The 26,122-nt window shown below is 33.3% G+C and overlaps 1 protein-coding gene across 3 annotated transcripts in view; it reads right to left on the bottom strand.

Moving 5' to 3' along the window:
- Positions 1-26,122, bottom strand: part of LAMA2 (laminin subunit alpha 2) — a 588,333-nt gene that overhangs the window by 303,116 nt on the left and 259,095 nt on the right. For 2 of the 3 annotated variants that reach the window (XM_073219595.1, XM_073219596.1), the window contains exons 9-12: positions 25,574-25,673; positions 19,832-19,992; positions 8,711-8,851; positions 5,297-5,470 (exon numbers count right to left, since the gene is read on the bottom strand). In XM_073219595.1, the coding sequence (XP_073075696.1) occupies positions 5,297-5,470; positions 8,711-8,851; positions 19,832-19,992; positions 25,574-25,673 (576 nt within the window). Of the gene's footprint in view, positions 1-5,296; positions 5,471-8,710; positions 8,852-19,831; positions 19,994-25,571; positions 25,674-26,122 lie in introns of all 3 variants that reach the window. The other variant, XM_073219597.1, reaches the window with a different exon arrangement.

Below are 26,122 nucleotides of genomic sequence, written 5' to 3'. Positions count from 1 at the left end.
GGGTCTTTTGGGGTTTCATGAAAATTTTAGGATTATTTGCCCTAGTTCTGTACTATTGAGACTTTGATAGAGATTGCACTGAATCTTTATATTGCTTTGGACAGTATAGCCATTTTAACAATATTAATTCTTCCTATCCATGAGCATGGAATATCTTTCAATTTATTTGTGTCCTTTTCAACTTATTTCATTAGGTCTTACAGTTTTCAGAGTATAACCTTCTTGGTTACGTTTTATTCCTAAATATTTTAATCTTTTGTATATTTTGTTATTTGATGTAATTATAGTAAACAGAACTGCTTCCTTAATTTCTGTTTCTTTAAAGTTTCTGCTGACAAAGCAGCTGATACTCTTATGGGGTTTCCCTTGTATGTAACTTGTTGCTTTTCATATTCTCTCTTTATCTTTAATCTTTGGCATTTTAACTACCATGCATCTTGTTGCAGACTTCCTTGGATTCATCTTGTTTGGGGCTCCCTGTATTTCCTTGACCCACATGTCTCTCTCCTTCCCGAGGTTAGGGAAGTTTTCAGCTATTGCTTCTTCAAGTTAATTTACCACGCTTTTCTCTCTCTCCTTCTTCTGGGACTCCTATAATGTGAATGTTAGTGTGTTTGATGTTGTCCTAAAGGTCATTTAATTTATCTTCATTGTTAACTTTTTAAAAAAACTTTGCTCTCCAGCATGAGTGCTTTCCATTACTCTGTCTGGTAAACTGCTGATATGTTCTTTTGCATCCTTTAATCTGTTGATTCCCTCTAGTGTATTTTTCATTTCATTTATTTCAGTTTTCATTGGTTATTTTTCACACTTTCTGTCTTTTTGCTGAATTTCTCCCTGAGAACTTCGTTCACTCTTCCCTTAAGTCTACTGCATATCTCTATAACCATTACTTTGAACTCTATCAGATAGACTGTTAAACTCTGTTTAATTTAGTCTTTTTCTGAAGATGTATTGTTCTTTTGTTTGGGGCATATTCTTCTGCCTCCTCATTGTTTTCTATGTTTGTTTCTATGAATAGGTGAAACAGCTACCTCTCTCAGTCTTGAAGGGGTGACCTTGTGTAGGAACATCCTGTGGGTGGACTGTGTGGCTGGCAGTTTTGGCTGGCTGGCTGGAAGCCAGGTGAGCAGCAGCTAGGGTTTCTCAGTGTGCACCATGGTAGGGGTGTCCTGGCAGGAGAGCCAGAGGCAGAGTGGTGTGTGCCAGGAGAGTACCACTGTGCATCAGTCTGGGAATGCCATGGTTTGCCAGCCATTTTTGGCTTTGTTTTTTAATAACTATATTTCCTTATTTTCCTCTAATAGTTAATTTGGTTTATTCTAGGCAGCAATTCTTCTCTGATACTACTCCATTACCAAGTCATTCTTGGTGAGATCTGAGTTATGGTCTAAAATGCAATCCAGTTTATTTTTCCTATTTACTTTTATGGCCATGCCATTCTCCACATATATAATATCTTCTTAATTAATCCATTTAATCCAAAACTTATATTGGACAAACTTAAGGATATGGGAGAGGGTTTAAACTTTGCTTCTGAATATTTTGAGAAATGGGAGCAAAGAAATCGTAACTACATTAATGTTGTTAAAGGGAGAGTGGATAATGTTTATTAGTGAGTTTAGAATTTTTTTTAACTAAGATTGAAATCATCTTTCACCTATCACATAAATCTCAACTCAAGAGTCATTTCTGAACAACCTAATGAAAGCTTTGTTGCTGTTGTTAAGTAGGTAGCATTAATCACGAAGTATTTGTTGAGCTCCTTTTGTGTGATAACTACCCTGTCCTATAAATCTTAAACATCCATCTCCTTCAAACCCATCGCTTCAATCTGGGATTGGAAGGTAGAATTGAAAGTCAAGCAAGCATGACAAGGAAGTACCAGAGATTACTTTTAGAAGCCAGATGCTATTTTGTCAGCAGACTCATATTGTGCATATTAAACTGGACTATAGGTATTCTTGGCAACCACATAAGAGAATTTAAAAGCTTCTCTAAGCTAGAAAAAGAAAAAGAAAGCATAATGTTGTAGAAATAAGCATTGTTTTATAAAGAACAAATCACATAAGATTAATTTCATAATGCTCAGAGACAGAATTTCAAGCCTTAACGGTAATGAGGGAAGAGCAGACAGGCCAAGCCGAATCTCAGGGAACTTTACAGACATGAAGAGAATTGCTTTTGGAAGCTGCTCTAACTATTTCAGACCACTAGGGTAACCTTAAGTAAATTACTATTTCAATGTTCCAATAGTACTTCGTTTACTAAAGTAGTAAATTATTCCTACTCTGAAATACCCAAACTGTTTGTGACTAACTGTGCCTGTAGCAAACCACAGGACGCTTTGTCCTTTAGCTCTTTCCATTCCTGCTTAGTTTTATGCTTAAACAAATGCCCTAAAACCAAACATTAACATTTGCCAAACATCCTGAAAATGATAATGCTGCCAGGTACAGCCCGGTGGGTGCCTCACTTAATGCTTTTTGACTATCTAGAATGAGAGGGGAAATTCAACACTTGATTTTGCCAGTGTGCTAAATATTCACAGATGAGGAAAAAATATTTTCAAGGAATTGAAATTAAGGAGTTTCACTGAAGAATTCATATTAAGATCGTGGAAAAATTTTAAATGGGCAGTATAAAAATGTGCTAGGTTTTTCTAAGCATCTACTTTTAACACACACACTTATATTCAATTATGTATTTCTCATTATTCCAAAGATGAACTATAGTCAATAAAAAATGTTTCTTAGGCTAAAACATACTCTGCTCAACTGGCTACTGTACTTTGAGTTTTATTACAATCAGGTAGACCTCTATGTTAGCAAAGAATATCTCACATGAGAGCATTTTTATTATTTGGGGTTAGGTTCCTAAAAATCGGAATAATGGCATGTGATATCTTCATTATAATAGAATATGCATAGCACATCTCCCTTCTGTTATAAGTGGTCTTGGAAAATGTTTGAAAATTGGTTATATAAATATTTAGGAAAAGCTAATAGCATCTCATAAATATTTTTTCAACTTAGGAATTAACACTAAAAAAGTGGAGGAGGAATTATATACCCCCAGCCTTCTAGTCATGGATGTAAATGGAATTCAGTATCTAAGCAGATGCACTAGTTGCCTGATATACTATTTCTGTCAGATTCTGGCAATGTTTCTGATTCAAATAGCAATTGCTGGTATAGAACTTAGCCTGAACTACTTAGAAAAGTGGCTCTATTGAATTTACAAACAAGGTCCTACAATTTTCTATTTCCTTAGCAAGATATTAAATCAACCCAGCTAAGCATGTCATCATGACTGTAATTTACGTGATGTGACATGACAGTTAAGATGTACTGTGGTAATTTGTGAAACTGCTGGTGTTATTGAAGTATCAAAAACTTATATGGTTCAGTTACTAAGGCAAATTGTTTCATTCATACTGAGATATCTGACAGTAAGCCACCAAGGACCTCCACATTACATTAAAAAATGTCTTCCATATTCAAACAATTTGCACACCCTGTTACCAAAATTTTGTTCACTGAATGGAAATTGATGTACATGGAAGCACAGTTTTTGATGTGGAAATTATCTATGGGGGAATATGAAGTGCTTTATTGTGGGTGGTTATAAGAAACAGTTCAGCCAGAATAAGGTAAGTTATCTTTGGGAACCAAAAACTATGAACAGGATGTCCAGATTCTTTGATGCTATTTAATATCCCATGTGCTTGCTTACCTTCTGTCAGTATGATTGTCACCCAACAGAAAGAAAAAGCATATAACCAAAGAAGAAATGATGGAAGATACAGTAAAGAGTATTCTACTATAAACCATCCTTAGATAAATTTCACCATGATAAGAAAAATAAGACCTTTGCAACTCATCCAATGTAGACCTAAGTCTCTTTTCTGAAGTCCTCAGAGCAGTTAAAAATAATACAGCTAATTATTATTGAATTTTTTTGGCAATTTTAAGCTGTAGACCTTCAAGTCTTTTGCACTGTTTTATTCTTATTTGGGAATGCAGGGGATTCCTAAATAGAGTAGGGTAGAATGACTTCTTGTTTTAAGGAGTCTTACAAATAGAAGTTTAATTAGATTTTTATTATAGCTGTAGAATTTTATATAACATACACTGTCTCTTTTAAAATACATATTCATTGAAAACATGTTTTATTCATTTATACATGTTTCATGATAGCATTTAGAAGCTTGTTAAAATAGGAGACTGGCCATGAGTTACATTTTTTTCAACCAGCTAAAACCACCAGTTTCCATTCACTGAGTAGCATATGAAATACTAGGTTTTTCTATCTCAATGCTCACATGCTGTGTAAGAGAACTGGTAACTATAAATATGTTTTTATTTGTTTAGTCAATGAAGATTTTTAAAAATGTAATCCTATATTCTTATAGGTTAAAACTGGGCATAAGGAGTATCTCTTTGCTAAGGGATTTTCCTGTGACTGTCACCGTTTCTGGTGTGATCAGGTAATGTAACTATCATCTGACAAAGTATTAACTCTCACAGAACAAGCAAGTATTCACTCTTAGAATTACTTACCAAAACTTGTTTCCAACACATTATTATGCAAAATTTTTAAAAAAAGGACAAAAGCCAAGGTACTGATCTAGACAGAGTTAATCTACAATAGAAAAAAAAAAGAGTGCCTGCATTTCTGAGGCTGCTGCACTTGTTTTTCTGTGTATGTTTTTATACAAGTGTGAGTAGGTTTTAAAACAAATGTGCTTTCAGTCTGGCACTTGTAGGACAGTTGTCTTTCTAAGCTCCAAGAACATGCTGTTTATATAAGTGGCAAGCATTAAATTAGTTATGTAATAAATTTCATTTCCAATAAACATGCATACAAGGTAGAAAAAGTAGCTCTCTTGAATACCAGTTTTGAAATGAAATAGAAATAAAAGAGGAAAACTTCAGTAAGTGTCTCACCATAGGCAACTTGAGTGAACAGCTATTTCAAGTAAACACAACACAGTTTCTTCTAGGATCTATAATTTGTTTTGCAAAATTATCCTACAGCTTTTATTAATTTATTCATTCATTCAGAAAGTTTACACAGAACACCAACTGTGTAAAGCTGTGTACAAGGGATACCACAGCCCACTAGCTTCTTGTATACATACCTCTGCCATGGGCATGGGAGAAATGTTCAGTTCAGTCTGATATAGTTGGTTCTGGCAATCCAATACAGTATCTTTCTTTAAATAAATACTAAATAAAACCTTTTCTCTATTGAGCAATTAGCATAGCAAGAATCAAGCACTGTACAGATTTACCTTGTTTCCCAGATAGGGAGCTGGCGCGCTCCAATAGTAGCTCTGTCTCAGGGCTGGGGGGGCCTCTGCCCTACTGACGCTGATCTGCTGAGGTGGGTCTAAGCCATCCTGCTGGGGAGCCACCTGAATGCTGCCGGAGATGTCAGTCAGATACCAGCCACTCATGTCTTGTATCTTAAAGAAAACACACGATCATCACTATACTTAGGAAAACAAAAAAACACATCCCACTTCTTTACTTTTATATTCCTTGTAATGTCCATTCTTTTTGCAAATTAAAAAAAAAGATGATAAAAATTCACAAAAATATGAGAGTTGTGAATATCAACTGTACTCATTATAGATTCTCATTGTTTTGTTTTCTTGATGGTTCTAGGAGCTTGGATGATATTATATAATAATATGTTTTTACTGATCCAGTGCTTTTTAAAATACAGGCCTACCTCATCTTATTGCACTTTGCTTTGTTGCACTTCACAGATATTGCATTTTTTAAAAATTGAAGATTTGTGACCACACCACATCAAGCAGGTCTATTGGTACCATTTGTCCAACAGCATTTGCTTACTTCATGTCTCTGTGTCACACTGTGGTAATTCTTGGAATATTTCAAACCTTTTCATTATTGTTGCATGTGTTATGGGTCTATGATGAGTGATTGTAACTTGTTGGAAGCTCAGATGATGATTAGAATTTTTTATCAATAACACACTTTTTAATTAAGATATATACATTGTTTTTTAGACATAATGCTATTGCATACTTAATAGATATCATACAGAGTAAACCTAAGTTTTATATGTACTGGGAAACCAAAAAATTCATTAGACTCACTTTACTGTAATATTTGCTTTATGGTGGTGGTCTGAAACTAAACCACAATATCTCCAAGGTATGTTCATAATTATGATTCCATACACCTCTTCCTTAAAAGTAGAAATTCAAAGTCATACAATGGTTATAATGTATAAATTATCAAATAGTTGGACTTTGAATTTCATGTTTTTCACTCTACTAGTAATTTCCTGTTGCTTATGGAAAAACATATTTCAGAAGGTGTTACAAATGTATTTGTAAAGCACAGGAAGAAAAGAAATAAAATATGCAAGTGTCTGAAAGATGGCTTTTCATTTAGTGTTTCCTCCCAGCCCACCTATTTAAATTTCAACTTTGAGGCTTACGGGCATTGGAATTCACCAGCCTGTTGCTTTGGCCACAGCCATAATATTGTGCTTGCTCCTTCCCATGGGGTCAGAAGTGATGTAGACTCACAGCCTAGATCCTTGGCCCAGAAAAGGAAAGAGCCTTAAAGGAGGAATTAGGAGATATGTGATAATTTACTTTTCAATCTTTATGCTCCAGCCAGACATGAGCATACAGCTATAATTCTAATTTGAACTGTCCTACCAGTCAGGACAAAACACTGAATACTGAGGTACGGCTACAGGGGGCCCACTAAGATATGTGTGAGCTGCTTGGTGTTGTCAGTGACAGGGAGCAGAGTGGTAATGGTGATGTTAGGTGGATAAAAAATATTTTTAAAAAATTTCTTCATGTAGAAGTCATATATTTATACATGTCTCAAAGCTGTAGAATTGCTGGAACTGCCCTGATCAGAAGAGAAGAAGAGACCAGGTAAAAACTTATTTGCTAGCTAGACAATAAGATAATGATAACACAACTGACCTTTGAATAATGGAGGGTTGGAGTTGGGACATCAACCTCCCTCTCCATAATGCAGTAAAAAAATCCATGTGTAACTTTTGATTCTTCAAAAACTTAATTACTAACACCCTACTGTTGACCAGCAACCTTATTAATAATATAAACAGTCAGTTAACACATATTTGTATATTGTATTATTATATCCTGTATGCTTGCAATAAAGCAAGCTAGAGAGAAGAAAATTTTTTTCTTCAAATTGTTGCATATCTCTAAAAAATTTTTCTAGGATATTTACTGAAAAAATTTAAAAACATATATAAGTGAGCCTCCACAGTTCAAACCTGTGTTGTTCAAGGGTCAGCTATATATCACGTCCTTCTCTTCCCTTCCTAATACCACCCTTCAGGCATTCTAAGACAGCCCAGTGAGATTCAGAGGTTCTTTCCAGAAGACTTACTGAAATACAAGTATCAGTGGACCCAGATTCAGAAGGCCAAAGGTGAATGCTACTCTGTAACTCTGCTTTGGCAATTGTATATTTATGGAGCAACGTAGAGGGTGGGTGGGGTGAGACTCTGCAAACAAAAGGAGCAACATAGACTAGATGCTCATTTGCTGTGGGTTCTACGCAATCTGCTCCAAAAGCAATACATTTGAAAAAGTATGTATAGATTCAAATTGAGATATGAGAGTACAACCACAAACTATTAATAATATTTCAGACTTGACTTAAAAACACCACCAGCAGAGAAAAATATCTGATAGTTGTGTTAAGGGTTAGTGAACCACCTGATCAAAGTTGAAAGGAAAGCGTGTTTGGAAGATCACTTACTGAAACAGTGATCTTTGTAGAACACAGCTCTGATCATATCCTGAACCTTCTAAAATCCTTAAATGACTCTCCAAGTAATAATCCAACTTCTTAGCATACTCAACTCTCTATGTATAGTTTCTCATTCCCCATCTAGGCTTCTCTTTCTCCAGTCTATTTCCTGACACTCAACACTTAAGAGCTGCCATGTGGGTTATTTGAAATTCCTGGAAGTTCTCATTTTCCTCTCACACCTCTTCTATAAGGAGAAAAAACACTGTCTGCAGATTTGAAAAGGCAGTGGGGAGTGTAGTGGACAGTGCAGGTAGGAAGGTAAACATGTTCATGTTTATATTAGAGGAAGAAGATCTCAGTAACTACTAGGTAAGTAATAATTTGAAATTTTTCAGATCAATTAAGAATGAAGGTATTGTTCAAATGTAGTGTCCCTTTTTAACAATGAAAGGGCCCATGCAACATCAAATAGTAACTAAAGGCTGGTGGGTAATATGTATTGAGTGTACCGATAATAAAGTAATTTTTCTTGTATACCAAAAATGTTGCTGAATCAAGTATGAAATTCTTCATATCATAACTTTTTATGCTTTCTCTCTTGAATCATCTGCCCTTGGGGCTACACCAACATTAATCCCATTACCTTGTCCCATACTGATCATGAACACTATAAAGGCTGGTGTTCACTTACTCTGACGTTGGGACACATTGTTAACGATTGCCACACACTGATACTAATAAAAGCTTAAAGGCTTTGATCAAAGATACACCAAGAGCATTTGAGAGAAGATTCCATCACTTCATGATAACCCTGAGCAAAAGCTCACTACAGGGATTTAAAAAAATTTTTTATTATAAAAGAACAGTATCAATAGCAAGAAGGCCTGTGAAGCAGCACAGAAAATAGAAAGTCTATTGCTTACATTGCCGTAGGTCCAGTAGGAACTCTGACATCTATTTGAAACCCCCGAGCAGAAACATTCATCACAACCTTTGTGATTATCCTCTTGCAAATTGAAGTGGCCGGGTCTGCAGAGACTGCAGTCTCCTCCTTCAACGTTCTCCTGTAAATAGAAAGGTGTGTTAGCAACAGAGATGCCCTTCATACTTAAAAATTATCTCTATTTCTATGTAAGGAAAACATAAACTGTCTATTCTCCATTTTACCTCTAAACAGGATTCAAAGTAAATTGATATTTTAAAAAGTCTGCTCAAAACTTCTTATGAAGCTATATCTTCTCTAACAACACGGATGAGAAAGAATATTGGATACTAATCTACTATAGCAAAAGTTTTAATTTTGAGCTTCATGTATGTCAAGAGTGTGAAGTAGAAGTCATGACCCATACGGCAGTATGACTGAAATGAGGTCAGTTTGGTTTACCGTTCTGTGTTTTTGAGCTACTTTCTCTTAGGACACATGATACATGATAAATTTAAAAGATATTAAACTAATACATGGATATACAATAGGACATTGATATTATACAGATGGTAAAATACCTTTCATATTACCTATTAAAGTGCATACATTTGAAGCAAGGATAAGAACCTGACAGGTAGAGAAACTGAATCAAATAACTATAGTATTTCCCTGCGTAGACTAAGTAGAAAAAGATGAAAGTTTCCCCAGGTTAATTTTCATAGTGTTTCCTACACATAAGTATAGCCAGTTAATCATATGGTAATATTATGGGGAAAAGTGATTCTCATTTGAAGACTGCTCTCTAGATTGTTTTCATTAATCCTAGTCCTAATATACTGGAAAATTACTTGTTTATAGGTGCATCTATAATGTGGACTCAGGCGAGGGAAACACAATGAAAAAACTGAGGATGGTGTAACCTCTAAATTTAAAGAATGGTCAATAATCTTGATTAATACTTCTAAATTAAGGTTCTTTGCTTTCCAGGAAATATATTCTCAATATCCCTACACATGCATTTGCTCCACATTTTCCCTCTGAATTCCTTTATTACCTCAATTCTGAAGCTTTCCTTTATTCTCTAGAGAACTAACCTCTCTCAACTGTGTTCCCATAGCTCTTTATCTACTGCTCTACTCTGTAACTGCAAAGAAAGCATAGCTGTATCTTCTAAGATTGTTTTCTACAGTTATATACCATAATTTATGCAGAGGTAGAAACCCTACTCTACCTATCTTTATAATACCAGAAAATGGCAGGATTCCTGGTATAACATTAAGAATGAACTTAATAAAATATTTTATTAAATTTAAATGAATCTCTTGGTGGTCATGTCTGTCATGCATAGCAAAGGGCTATGCACATAGTAGATATTTAATAAAAATATTTTTGAATGAACCAAGATTGGGCAGAAGATAGAGATGATAAAATCCGAAAACGTAAAAGAAAAAGAGGAGAGAACAGCATGAAAGAATACCTATTTAAAAGAATAAACAACTAAAGAGGTTCTTCTTAAATCTAAGAGAATAATTTATTTGAAATTAATTTTGACTGTTAGTTTCCATGACCCACTATGGCCTCAACCACTCTACACTGCTGGGAGCCTAAATAAAGGGGTATCTTTAGGCTGTTTCACATGTCAAACTTTAGCATCCTCATGTGTACACAAGTTGAATTACTGCCACTGACATTCTTCTAATTTTTATTTCTAAGGTAGATACTTTGAGATGATAGATGTTAGCAAAACTAACCAAACTAATTTCAGACCTGTGGTTACAAATAAATCCCCAAAGCCTGATGTTGAGAGCATCCTCAGAAGAGTACACAGACAGGAAAGATGAAATGTATCTGTAATTATAATTTAGCTTATTCTGCTGGGACACAGTACAGCTGTTCTGTACACTGTGTTCTTATGTGCTTGGTCTAATCTACTTTTCATTTACTCTAATTTGAAAGCTTGTAAGACCACTTTTGTGAGATTCAGACTGAGTTCAACATTTGGAAGTTTAGACACATTGGTTACATTTTCCTTAGTTCCATTTTAGCCTGGTAATATGACCTTGAAACAAATTATGATTAAATAATTGCAATATTCAATTTAATATCCTGAAGCAACACATTAGGTTAGGAATTCGAGGGACTGTAAAGATGGTGGGTCACAAGGTCTGTCTTGAAAAGCTAATATCTAGAGTTGGATAAAAAATACATTCATAATCAATTATAATGTAAGGTAGAGTATGATAAGTGCATCTTAGAAATAAATTAATTTACAGGAACACAGAGGATGAAGGACTAATTCCTGCAATGAAGGCTTGAGGAGGCTTTATGATATGAGTGGAATTTGACCTTTGCCTTGATGTATGGTTTAAAAATTCAATCTGTTGAAAGAAATAGAATGAGAGACCCATGTTAGCAATAATATTAGAAATAAGAAATAATTCAAAGAATAGAAGGTGCATTCATTACTTATTCTTTCAAAATAAATATACTGGATATTTCCTATATGCTAGGGACTTCACTTGGTACTTTGGGTTCAGGATCTCTGTTCTCACCTGATGAACCTTTAAGGCTATCCTATGAGATATGGATCTTTCCCCTTAGGAATCTCTAGTAAATCATTAAATATTATTCAGGAGAAGATAAATCAACAGAATTATACTTGAGGTACTTAAGTTGGCAGTAGCAGGTAAAATGTCTATGAAATGTGCGACATTGGAACAAAGAAGTCCGTCACTACTATATTGTGCAGTAAAAGGTTAATGCAAGAGACCTGGAGTGCTCAAACTCTGAACATTCCAAACTGAGAACACTGTCCCTTGACTAGCTCCTAGGAAATAACCAGAAGCCCTTGGAGTATCCTGCCACTATGAGTACTTTTGTATACCCTGGGCCAGGGATCACACCAGATATTTTATGCTAAAAATGTGATTCATGGTGAATGCCTAGTTTTGTGTACCTGAGGCCCCGGGCTACATTGTATCACTTTGACCTCTGGGGATACTGGAGACTGAATAGTCTTTTGAGAGATCCATGTCTATGTGACTGACCCCCAATAAAAATCTTGAACACTGAGACTTAGGTGAGGTTCCCTGGTTGGCAATACCTCCTTTGTGTTGTTATACAGTGTTGGTGAGACAATTAAGCACTCTGTATGGTTCTATTAGGAAAGGATAACTTGAAGTTTGCAATTAGTCTTTCTTGGACTCTTATCTGTATACTGTTTGGCTTTGCTGATTTTAATCTGTATCCTTTCACTGTAATAAACCATAACCAAGAGAGTAACAACTTTTCAGAGTTCTGTGAGCCTTCTAATGAGTCACTGAATAGGAGTGCAATCTTGGGGACCCCCAACACACCACAGTAAAGATAGTAGGATAATTATACCTATAGAAACAAGCTAGCCAAGTGGTAGTTTTGCTTTGTTAATTATGACAAATTTTTGAGCCAAAATATTTTAGACCCTGTGATAGATAGGTCCTCAAGCTAATTCTGTTCTATCTCTCCATGTCCAATTCAGTTCAGCCATTTTCACAAGTAATTATCAACTCTTATAAGATTTGCAGAGATCTTACACATAAGATTGAACAGTATGTCAGCTTAATGCCACAACTTTATGTTTCTAGATTCCTACTTTTTCAGTCCTGAATCTATACCATACTTTTTCATTAGTGACTAGTAGCTCCTAATTAGACCGGCTATATTCAGTCAACTGCAAAGTGCTTGGTTCTCATTTTTCTCAGGCTCTACTACTAATGAATATTAATCCAAAGTTCAATAGCAAATACGGTGGATGTAGTATAACATATATCTATCCTCAAGGCCTAGTTCAAGGGCTTTTTCAGGCTAGTAAGAAGATAAGAACAGGGAGAAAATCTTTTCAGCTCACTGGAGCTCTGCTTTCTGGACATGTCTCAACATGTATAGAATTAATCAATTCTATCAGATTCTACTTTCTTTTTCCTTTACCAAACTCCCTTGAGAGAATAGACACACACACACACACACACACACACACACACACACACACACACACACACACTCTCACACACACACACATATATATATATGTATGTATATATAATTTCTTATCTAAGGATTCTATTTCCAAACTTTCTTTAAAACAATATTAATTTTAAAACAGTGATTTTAAAATAGACATCACAGTTTGATATTTAATATATTTTAGAGTGATACCATTAACACACAGAAGTACAGTGTTCCAGCACTTTTATTATACTTTCATAAAGACAAAGTTTCCCCACCTTCTAGTAGTCTGCTAATATACATGATCTTAGAGGCTTGGGTCTCAATTCTTTTTATGGGTTATCAGGTTCATAATTGCTTTTGCAAAATGTCTAATGTCTCAAACACTGTTATTCATGAAGCAGCCCCTGATTGTATTCCTGGTTTGTTCTTAGAAGATTTTCTTGATATGAATAATCCAGGACTTAAATTTTTGATTCTCAGCTTGAGATTGAACCATCTGCTTTATGGTTAGGGTCTCTGAACAACTTAATTTCCTTTGCTATCAATATTGAATTAATAATAAATGCTCTCTACATTATTTCTCACCCTTCCTCAATTCTCTATCATTATTCATTCATCAAATCATAAGTGAGCTCCTACATAAAAGGCATTATATGAGATGCCAAAGGGAATATAAACATGTCCTCGAGAAGATTATTGCAAAGGAAGTAAGAGTGTGGACAAATAAGTAAAATACAAGGCAGAAGGAGTCAGGGCCCTTGAGAGGGGTACTGAGTACACGTTCTGGGTCTGATACCAGATTTATCACCAGAGTCCTTTCCATCTCCCTGAAGGAAAAATAAGACAGAAAAGCCAGAAGTGTGAAAGAAAAACGTGTTCCAAGGTTTGCATGATAGGATTAAAATTGGCCACTGCAGCATTATTCTCTCCAATTGGAATGATTCCAGATATAAAAATAACTAATAAAAATCGTATGTAAAAATGAGTGAATGAATGAATGAAACAGTGAAAGCATCATTTGTTTCTTTCTCTCTTTTTTTGCCATTTATGTTATAAGGTCTTCAAGGAAAAATACCGTATCTTATATAACTTGTCACCATCCAACTCATTTTCTAAAGCACAGATGCGAAAATAATTGATTCTAAATATCTAATAATGAAGGTGAGAGCTTGCAACTTCCAGCCCATAATGCTATGCCATTATGAGATTTCTGTCTCCTTTACTTATTATTCTGTGACTGTGTACTGATCAACTTAAAAAATATTTAACATATAATTTAATAAATTATTAGAAAACTTTAATTTTATCTAAACAAAATGGAGTCTATTCTCCCTCAGCATTTCAATAGGCAGCTTTTGACAATCCTGTAACTTTAATATTCTATTTATTTAGAGTCTATTAGTGATTCCAATTTGCACATTTAATCATCATTTTTACACCTAAGCCTGTGAAGTAGGTAATTTTCAGAATGCTCCAGACTTCCACTCTTGAGGTTAATATTCCCTTATATCATCAAATATTCTTAAAACCAAATATTCTCATTTCTTGATTTCCAAACTATTATTTTAGTTGCTTATATTAATAAAAATTAAATAGGAACTAATAATAGTCAATTATTTTTCCATGGCAAATAATGCATATAGTAAACATTTTTATTCTTTCACATATTGTGATAATAAAAAGTGCCATTTTACTTTAGACCAGTGGTTTTCATCTAGTTTTCATTATCATGCCTCTAAGGAGCCTTTTTAGTCATTCTTTTCAGTCATCCCCACCATGAAATTTTATTTTATAGATAAGCTATAAGTACAGGATGCACTGTGTGAATATTTTTGCCTTATACATAAAATGAATATGATATTTTGCCCATTAAGAGCAAGTTTTCATCCCTAGAGGGAGAAATGTGTGCTCTAGACATGTATTTCTGTTGAGCATACCTATCTGAGTATCTAATTAGAGAGATTATGGTCTACCCTACAAAGAAATACATAACAGCTGCCCTTTTTGTCGTTGGTGTTCTTTTCTGCTAAAAACAAAGTTAAATTAGAAATACCTTACTAGGTTCTTTTTTTTCTTGAAGTCAGATACTGTTGGATTGGCATCAATTCTCCTTTTCCTATAGTTTCCTCAGTACAGTGTTTCTCTAGAGAATTAGAGTCACAATACTTTCCCTTTATTCCTTCTCATGAAGCTGCCTTCTTAGAAATTAGACACAACTTCAGCAGTAACATGATTAGCTGTGTTAGTCAAGTGGGAATTCTATTGACAAAGTTACCAGGAATATTTCCAGTGACATTTAAGCTATTTTTTGTGATAATTGCTTCAGGAATTTTACAGTCATGCTTGGTTTGGGGGTGTTTGTAGCCAATTACAGATGATTGTCTGTTATAGTTTTCAATCTAATGCATCCTACTATTAAGAGAAGTGAACAAAAGAAGGATAATTAGGTAATTAGCAGTATCTGTTGATGCCTACTCTTTAAACGTACTGTTTCAAGGCTAAATAATAAATAGTTGGTAAGTTAGGAAGAGAGAGAAGAAAATAAATAAAAATTGGTTCTCACGTTTTACAAGCTTAGCTTTCAATATTAAAAAATCGATTAACATAATATGTTTGAACTGTTGCTGTTAACAAGAAACAGATTCCTGCATGTGCTTTTTATGCTAAAATGTTTGCATCTGTAACACAGATTCAGAATCAAATATATAAATTGAATGACTTTTGTAGAAATGTCCAGGATTCAAGCCTAACAAGTTAATGAGGTGGTCATTCCCAGTATATAAATGGAAAAGAAGATTGAAATAAAAAATCAATAAAAATGTTAGCACACACCATAAAAATTCTATTAGGGGAAATAAATGGAAACTTATCTCTACTTATAAAAAAAGCAATATAAATAAAAAAATGGTAATCAAGTAGGTACTTATGATTACATTCTATAATTGTACAAGGTTTCAATGTTATAATTACACCTACTGAGAGTTAGGCAAGAAAGGTTTAGTATCATCACTTTGTAGGTTAAGAAATATGAATCAGACAGTTTAAGCAACTTTCAAAGCTTCACCTGTTTTTAGTTTTCTTCCTTCATCCCTTATCTATGGGCCACTGTGTTATCTTATTGTTCAGTGATAAAGAAAATACATAGGATCCATATCATCACAGAGGTGAAATAGACATTAAATAGGATTGCAAACTGTGAAAAGATCATATAGGAAAAGAAAAAGGTGTTACAAGTGAATAATTTATATTGGGGAATCCAGAATAGCTTTGCTGAGAAAATGGAGCTGAACCTTGAAAAATGTCTCACTAAGCAAACAGAAAGGCCAGAGATGAGGTTTCTTCAGCAGTCTGAATAAAATCTAAAATTCGAGAGTTAGAAAGAGCTTGGTGACTCAAGGAATTTAAGCAGAGCTGGGCAACAGGGTTTAAAGCTCCAGAACATTTAGAGAGGTAAGCCAAGGTCAGATCACGTGACTGTAAGAGCCAGTAAGAATTTCATGAGATGTCCAGTAAAAAACTCAAAGCAAAGCAAGATGAAAATACAAGCAACTCCTGCTAAACGTATGTTAAATTTATTGTATTATATCAGCCTTGCTCCTTAGCATCTCAGATTTTTATTTCTTTAGCTCCCTAAGTCAATGTTACAGGTCATTTCTCAGGTCTGTATTTCTGATTCTCTATCCAGCAGTTTCTAAACTGTTGTTCTTCTCATTCACTGAATTTTAAATTGGAATAACTATATATATTTTTATTTCTGAAAGTAAATTATATTGACTTTTTCCCCAAACATGCTTATTTATTTTAATATAGGCTGTATTTTGCATTTTTCCTAATTTTTTCATTCTTTTATCTTCTAATTCTGTTTTTATAATTAAGCATTTTCTACATAGTTTTATTTCTATGATTTATATGGTAAAATACGATTACATTTTTTTGGCTTTTTAAAAAAATTGAAGTATAGTTGATACACAATCTTATACTGGTTTTAAGTACACAGTATTTTTAATGTTTATACAATTTCTTCCAGACTAACCTATCCTTTCTAGTTCTTAGTATACAAATATTCTGACTTCTGTACCTTCCGATTTCCTTTCATAGTTATTTTCCTTTTGTACAGTGTGCTTGTTTCAGTTGAGGCTATACTTTCTTTTCTGTGGGAATATCCTTTGCCTGATTGTTGGAAGAATTCTAGCACGTACATGGGTAAATAAAACTGTGGCACACTGGTTTATTCCCATGCGGCACACGGGTTTAGGATTTACTCCTCACAGTCATTTTTTCCCCACCTAGAGCTCCAAAGGAAATAACATTTCCTAACTGCCATTCTACTCGCAGGTGGAATTTTCTAGTGCCTGTTTCATGGTCAAGGGGGCATTTCTAGAGTCCAAGCTTAAGTGAATTGCATTCCAATTCCCCTTTGTGAGTTCAAATCCTAGTGTCGAATCTTAGATAGACCATTAAAACTCCAAACTTTAACCTCACTTTAGGACTAAGACCCGCCTCCCACCTCTCACCCCATAGCTTTAGTTATTCCATTTTGCTTGAGCTTTGGCTTAACACAGATTTATTTCCCTTTGCAGTCTGACATCTAGGAGTTTCCCTTTCTTTCCTGAATCAACATGATTGTAAATGTATTGGCTGTTTTATCCAGTGTACTTGTATTAGAAATGGCACAAATGGGAAAAGTTGTGTCTACTTTTCTCAGTATGGCATTTTACTAGAACATCAGTCATTTAAAACTTACAATGAAACTAAATTTAGGCCCAAGACTAGTCTGACAATACTTCTTTTAAATGTCTACCTACATATTTCTTTCTAATGAAAATTATGGGAAACTATTACAGTGTAAGGGAATAATGTTCAAATGTTTGTTGGTTAATATGCATTTTGGAGTTGAACACATATATGGATACATTTTATTTGAATTTAAGTCTCCAGTGCCTTAGCTTCTCAAAGTTTTACTTGTTAAATAGCATTTGACCCATTGTCAAATATTTTTGTGAAATTGAATGAGCTATCACACTTCTCTCTCCATTAATAAATATATTTTCAGTATTTAAATTGTATGTACATTTTGTTAGAACATTGGGTATTTACTATTCTTATGAATAAGAGGCTATAGGCACTTAATTATATTACACTACATGCACACATATTGTGATATAATTAATTTGCTACATGCATATAACTTGTGATTTTTTAAATTATGTAGATATTTAATGAAACCTATTTTCTGCAAGTTGTTATCCTAAAATAACATTTACTTTATAAAAGCTTATAGCCATCTATTTAAACATCACACAGTTGAAGGGCAACTCTTTTAATGATGCTATTTAATTTTTCATTCTATTTTATGATACTCAATTGCTCCTTATTGTTGTGTTTTAATTGTCTGTGTAGACCTTCAAGTGTCTTTGTAGGAAACATTTTTCTTATTAGGATTGTAAACACTCTTAGTACAACATTGAGGTAGGCAGAGAGCAGGCAGTAGCTCAAGGAACTTTCCGTCAGCGCTCTGCTAATGGCTACAGATCTCTTGTTCCAGCCTTTCTCACTATATTTACCAAAGAAAATTAACCAAAGGAGGTCTGCCTCCCTCACTCAATTGTAATCCTTTCCTTGTATATACCAGGCATTTCCACTGTACATATGGTAGGTGTATAAAAATGTTCTTTTTTCCAGTTTGATTTCCCATATTCTAGACACTTGTAAGGTTTCTCTTCCATTTTAAGATCAGTTTTGCCTATCCTTTATTTCAGCAAGTGATAAAGGTTAGAAATTTCTGTGGAGTTTTAGAAAAGGAGTAAAGCACACACATGATTCATTTTGGTAAATATTACAGGAGATGAGCTAAGAACCTGTGGGGACTGTCCAAAAATACATACAGGATGAAGAGGGGAGGAATCTTTAAGGAATTACCCACAGACTGCTACACAGTCTTTGTCTACTAGAGCAGTTTTTCACTTCAAATAATATTGAAATGAAATGTACCAGATCTAGAAAACTTACTATGTTCTTTCCCATGACAACTTTTTACCATGGATTGTGGACTTTCTGCCTGTTTATGTAGATAGGAGTTTTATTGTTTCAGTAGTCCAAGATAGTCACCCAAAATAGCCCTGATGTAACATATGCTTATTATGTTACTGTTAAAATATCCAACTTGTTATTTCAGACATTCTTGCTCTATAAATATATGCTTAACATTAATATTTACTTCTTGTGTTATGCTTAAATGGTTGTATACATTTGTAAGCATAAAATTTATAACTGCCTAGATAAGACTAAATAATAAAGGAAAGATACTTAGTAAGATTTCATCTATGATTGAGAACAAAGAAAAAAAATAAGTAGCATTAATTTTTACATCAGTATGGCATGCTAATTTTTCAGTGGACTGTCCATTCTCTCAGCTAATGTTGTTAATGGCACCATCTGATTCTAACATTCTGGATCGGATTACTATCGGTAAAAGAAGTCAGTTTTATCATTTTGTACATGTGCATGTCTGTATGTTTCCTCTACCTGTATAAGCTGCAGGTGTATTACATCCCTTCATGTTAATAGGATGAGCTATTAGCTGAGTGTGTACAACAAAAAAAATGTTGTATTTTTGGAAGCACTCTTGGGAGGAAATATTGAGCCTTAAGTCAATCCCATGAGGGCTTTTTACATTTTTGATAATTAAACAGAACAGTTTGAATATGGTATTTTTAGACCTATCTGGATCTAAACTTCAGAAGATTATTTAAAAATCCAGAATGAAACCACTGACAGAAATATTTTCAGAATTAGATATAAACTATAGTAAATCTGAGTATGTATTAACTTTAAAAGGTTTTTATTTTTAGTGCCGTATATTTTTAAATTAGACTAAATGGGTAGTGGGGGGAAATGTTTTTGCTATAAAATGACACAGATCCTTAAGGTGACTTGTCTTCTGTGTATTTGCAGGTTTTTAGAAAAATGGCATGTATTTTGCTACAGTGAACCTGGTTCTAGAGACACGTGTAGATGTGCCACATATAGAAGAGGTAATGGATATTTATGGAAGTTGTTGCAATTGCTTAATGCCAGTGGAAATACCATAGAAGCCAAGGAAAATGACTTTCTGCCTTGAGTGGGACACTACCTTGCAGTTACAGGGTCCAAAACAGGGATCCTCATTCGTGCTGCCTGCACCACTGCAGTTACAGGGCTTGCAGTCCGGGTAGCCCATGTAGCCCCTGGCACATCGGTCACAGCTCACCCCTCTGAAGCCGGGTTTGCAATGACAGGACCCAGGTGCCAGACCTAGAGGAAGATGAACCACATAGTAACATTTGAAAAACAAATTCACGATTCAGTTCCAAAGACTTTAATCAAATTAACTTTTAAAGCGTTTTTGACGCTTTAGATTCTTGATACACATCAGTAAAGAAGAGTTAAACCCAGAGTGTAAAGGTTAATTAGAAGCTGGCTACAATTCATTAACATAGCACCTTCTAAGTATTTTTAATGTATCTTTAAAAATATTAAAAATGAAAAACAAAGATAAAAATCTCAAAACATCTAGCAAAACTAAGGCTAGCAAAAAAGTGTCACAATCATCAGGAGTAATTTCCATAACTGACTGATAACACTAGATTAAGAATAAGCACTAGCCTGGGTCTCCTTGTTGGCTCATGAACTCCCTCAGACTATCACAAGATGGCAAAGTTCCTGGGGAGTAAAATCATACTACTTAAAACAAAAGTTTAAGAATAATCTCAATGCAACACCACTCAGTACCACAAAGAAACAACAGTATTCATGGAATGAATATTTGGGGGATAAAAAGTATAGAGCAGGGAAATAAAAGGAGTTCAAACTTATTTTTTCTTTTTAAGTAGAGAAATGCAAAAGAATTTTGTTGTTGTCTTTGAGTAGAAAAACAGAAAAAAGTGCAGAGAATGAATATGAGTTATTGACCTTCAAAATCTAGAAAACCTAGAAGAGCTAATCAGTAACATACAGTCCACTTAGAAAAGGAAAGGAGGGGGAAAAGGAGCCAGGAAACAGTACAGTGAGCAAGCATAAAGCAGAATGACAGAGCTTCAATCATACATATTAACTATGTACAAATGAATTAGACACTTACTGTTTCTATTAAAAATGTGTGCATGTAATGTTCACACAAGATACATAAAATAAGAAACAGTAAAAATAAAATAATGTAAATACACATTAGGAAAGCATATTGAAAAGTGAAAGTTGTAGTAATATTAATAAGGGCCAAAGTAGAACTCAGTTAAAAAAGATTCAACTGGACAAGGGCTCATTTTACATTGAAAAAAGATACAATGAAAAATAGAATTAAAGGTATGCTCCAAATAAGTACTAATTAATTATATACAATTATATATATGCAACAAAGATAAAATTATATATATATGCAAACAAAGATAGTAGAGATGAAAGAAAATTTGTCCAAAAGTCAGTAGCTGAGAATGGCACTAATCTATGTACTTTAAATATTTATAGAATTAGGAAAAAAAGACAGAAAATTGTAATAATCTAATAATGTTGATGGTATGGTATGTAAATATTTATTGTAGCTTATCATTAACTAATCCAAAAAATGTTCAATTTCTCAAAGCAGAAATTATCTAGGGATTGTTTTCTTATATTTTTATATATCTACTTTTATATTTATAACAAATGCCACAAGAAATTGGGATTTAACTATAAATATCAAACATGATAGAATTTTATACAAAGTTCAACCACTCTGTAGATAAATATTTCTCCTAATTAACTCAGGTAAAAGAAAATTAAGACTTCAAATGCAGATTAAATTACTTTCTAAACAGAATGTAACAAAATGAAAACGAATTTAGCAATGTTTATAAAAACTGTAGCCAAAAGTAAACTTTAAGACTTTAATATTTCCATTATTTTCTGGAAAAATATAAATAAATAAAAATTTAACTCATGTAATTATTTAAAAACAGAAAAAAGTTAACAACACAGGAAAGGAGATTTGAAAAAAAAAAAAACAGAACCTTAAACAAAGTTAATTAAGGATATCATAAAAGCATAAATAATCAAGGAGTTATCACAAAAAATATATTAGTGCTAGTTAATTTCTCAGAGTGTTTTGAAAGTTTGACACTCTTAAAATGGGTATAAAATTGGAGAGCTATACGATTCAGTTTAGGAAACTGGTAAAAACTGGCTTCAAAATCTAACCGAGTTAACCCAAAATAAACATAAAGTTAACACTTAAATAGCACTTATTTTATGCCAGGAATTATAGTTAGTATTACACATTATACATGGTTTAATTCTGTTAATACTCAAAACAAGGTAGGTGCTCTTTCAATTCAGTATGAGGTAGCTGCTATTATGTTTCCCATTTACAGATGAGGAAGCCAAGGCACAGAGAAATCAAATGATTTGCCAAGGAAGCACAGCTGGCTGATGTCAGAATCACAACCAATGTAACATATGAATCCAGATGAGGAAATCGTAAATAAAATACACAAAAGTGAATCCTGAAGTACATTAAAAGGGCCTTATATGGTCACCAAGATGATTTTACTCTAGCAAAATAAATACTATTTGATACTAACAAACTCATTTTTAACATATTCTACTCACAGGTCAAATGGAAAAGAAATCTGATAATTTCAGTAAAGACTGCAAAAGCATTAAAAAAAATTCACATTTTCTTCTGATGTTAAAATCTCCAGACACTTAGAATCAGTGTAGATGTACTCCATGTCTACCATAATATTTATTTCTGGAAATACTGTGAACTTTATATCCAAAGACCCCGCCCCCACCCCTTGTTCAGAATATTTAACCATATAGGATAAAAAAAAAAAGCAGTAGATAGACAAACAAATAGATAACACATGGGTAGATGACAGATAGACAGAAGATAGAATTTTTGTGCTGGGATGAAATAATGAAACCCCTTGTAGATTAGAAACTCCAAAAAAAAAAAAAAAGGCATTCTAAAGGAATAAGCTAGCCCTTAAATTAAGCCAGCGTTGTTCCTAGAGTGGTCTGATTTTAACTGAATAGACGAGAAAATGGAGATGAATTTATGAAGCAAAAGACAAAAATCCTAGGTTCTATTCAAGTTAGGACATCATATCAGAGAACTTTGTATAAACTCAAGGCTCCTGAAAGGGCAAACAAGGAAATATACACATGACCATGTACAGATATACACATGCACACACACACACAATCACGAAACACACAAAAAAACAAGACCCCAATAAGTAAGAATTAGCAGGTGATTAAGAGAGCAGGATGAGGCTCATATAGAAAACAGAGTGGTACCAAGAGATAGGATTATAAAATACATGTTTATAGAAAAAAATATTTTAGATAAATTTAAGAAAGGCTCTCAAAAACCAATATACAGTTAGAATCATCCTTTATAAAATATACCAAAATAAATTTCTGATAAGGAATTAAGTATCATAAAGTTAAATCATAAAAATCAAGAAAATAAATATATTTGACTTTGAGGTAAATGAGTTTTAAAACTATAAAGGCATGTAATAAATCCAACAGAAAAATATTAATATATATAATCTTAGCAAAATATCATGATTATAGCTAAAGAAGTTTATCTGAATTGTGATTGATAATTTTTAAAAGTTTTGAAGTTTTATATATTAAAAATTCTTATCAACAATAGTGAGACACAAAGAAAATCTGGAAATTGCTATAACAAATACAACATAAAATTACTGTTTTCAATATTTAAAGAGCTCTTACAAATCTTTGGGGAAGAATAAAAGCACCCTACACCAAAAATAATCAGATTAATGCCAATAAGATACTGGAATATCATTTCCCTGTATCTGGTCACTCATACTGACTAGGAAATCCAAAGCATCAGACTATGTCTTAGACTCTTCCCTAAAGAGATCATCAGACTAAACATAAAGATAAAAATGTGTTATATGCATATGTCCAATTTGGCACCCCAGGTATACATTGAATCATATATATTTAATTATATTACAGATTTTGATTATTGCATCCAACTTTAAAATTAGAAGAATTAATTATTGGTCCAGAGCCAACTACAGCTGTACAATCTTTGAAAAGATAAAGATGTAATTTTGTCACATGAATTGAGAGATCAGTGGTGGGTATAGCAATGGTCTTATTTTCAGCTTGCGTAGTAGGATGGTAAGAGATGAAGCTTAAATTCAATGGATCACAAAATAGAGATTTAAGCTTTTATTTTAACATCATACTATTGAAGAAACATGTAATAAAACTGTATGAATGGTGGAGAGAAGGGAGTCATGTGAGTGAAATACTACGAAATATATTATTTAGATATTGTTTGTAAGATAAGTTCTTCCAAAAGAACTTAATAGGAAAAAAGGCTTAATGTGATTATGTTTGGAAATGAGACTGGGGTAAACAGGCTGAAGAGGAAACAACTGCTATTTATTTTAATTCCTTCCCTATTAAAACTTTATTTACTATGTTTTATTTTTAAAATACTTGAAAAATATTTATATACAAAGATTGTCATTAAAGTATTTGTTACAATAAACATAGGAAACAATCTTTATATCTATATAAAGGTGCGTGGACAAATTAATTATATTATACCCATATAATGATGTATTATTTGAGTTCTAAAACCAGATTTCAGAGAAACTTTCAACAGATAAAGGGAAAATCTCATTATGTAAAAATAACACAAAAATGTTAAGAACAACATTTATGTTGAATTACCACTACATTGTGTACTTATCTTTCTACTCCGCTATTTCTCACCACTTTTTCAACAATAATATGCTTATCATTATAAAGGGGGAAAAAGTTAAATGGCATTATGAAAATAACATGATTTAGTTATTATTATAAAAAAGATAAGGGGCCATAAAATGAAAAACGACCTCAATAATTCACTACTTGAATATTAAAATAATCCATTTTTTATTCTCGTAAGATTTAGACTATAGGGCTTAAGTTGTAATCCTACAGTTTTATGAAGAAAGCAGATAAACTAAACTGTGCCAGATACACATTGCCAATCTTTCAACTTGAAATTCAATGGGGGAAAAAACCTATAAAATAGCCAGGATTTATTTAGTCTTTCCTAAGAGAAGAATCCACTCTTAGAGATAAAAATAAACTTATAGATATGTTCTATGAATTTTCTACTTAACCTTGGCAAATGACTCTGAAAATGGTTTCTAAATATTTTACATCAAGGAGTTATTTCGGCATTTGATTCTTCAATGTTTGGAGTTCATCAAGAATTTCAATCCTCAAAGAAGTCCTTGGCTTAAATTACTGTCAGCCTCCTTCCCTAACTCATGACTGCTACTTTAGTTCTTCACATACGCTTCTTGCGCCTCTCTCATTAACTACATCTCAGTGTTCTGTTTGCCGCTCCCACTGCAGCACACATTCCTGAATGGATGCTATAATTTCACACAAGAAACCAGAGAAGGTTCAAAACAATCCAATAAATAACAAGACATTCAAAAATTACATACAGCACAGATTCTGATTGACCAGATATATATATATATGCATAGACATGTAAATATGTATGTGTGTGCATATACATATATATATATGCATAGACATGTAAACATGTATGTGTGTGTGCATATATATATTTACTGCAAAACAGCATATCAATTCTTCTTGCTTTAAATCTTCATAATTAAACATGAAAATGCCTGAGATGAATAAAAGACAGCTTACTAGAGAGAACACAGATAGATATAAGCATAAAGTTATTAAGTGAAGGAAAATACTGCAAAATACTCATATCTGACTTTTTTCCTGAAAACAGTTGTATTTGACTTTTAGTTGTCCTTTCATTAGAACAACAGTTCTCTACTAAAGCTCCCACCTCGTCGAGCATGTTTTTCATCCTTGACACACACTTCATTTAAGGAACCAACTGGATCACAGTGGCATGGCTGGCATGGTCTTGGATAATTTGGAGATACCTAGCAAAAATATGAAAATGCTTTTAATCAAGTGTAATAGAAACACCAATATTTTCAACTCATCTAGCTTTTAAGGACAAAGGAATTTTAATAATACACACCAAAAAATTATATTGAGAGATTATATAAATTATTTTTAACATGTTTACAATTTCTAAAATCCATTACTTCTAAATGTATACACAAAACTAAAGAGGATAATGAAGTCCTATACATTTGTTACCTAGATTCAATAATTATCAGTATTCTGCCATAAAATTCTCATCATTTTTATCCTTTGCTGAAGTTTTTAAAGAAAATTGTGATAGAGAATTTTAATCCTTACAAATTTCAGTATGCATCTCTTTTATAAACACAGAATTGTAACAAAAATAACAATATTTGCTTGATATTCTCTAATATATATTCCATAGTAAAATCTACCCCATTATTCTGTTTTTTTTTATTAC

This window comes from Manis javanica, chromosome 13 (genome assembly GCF_040802235.1).
Source record: "Manis javanica isolate MJ-LG chromosome 13, MJ_LKY, whole genome shotgun sequence".
Classification (NCBI taxonomy): Eukaryota; Metazoa; Chordata; class Mammalia; order Pholidota; family Manidae; genus Manis; species Manis javanica.
This window is presented reverse-complemented; position numbering and strand designations above follow the sequence as displayed.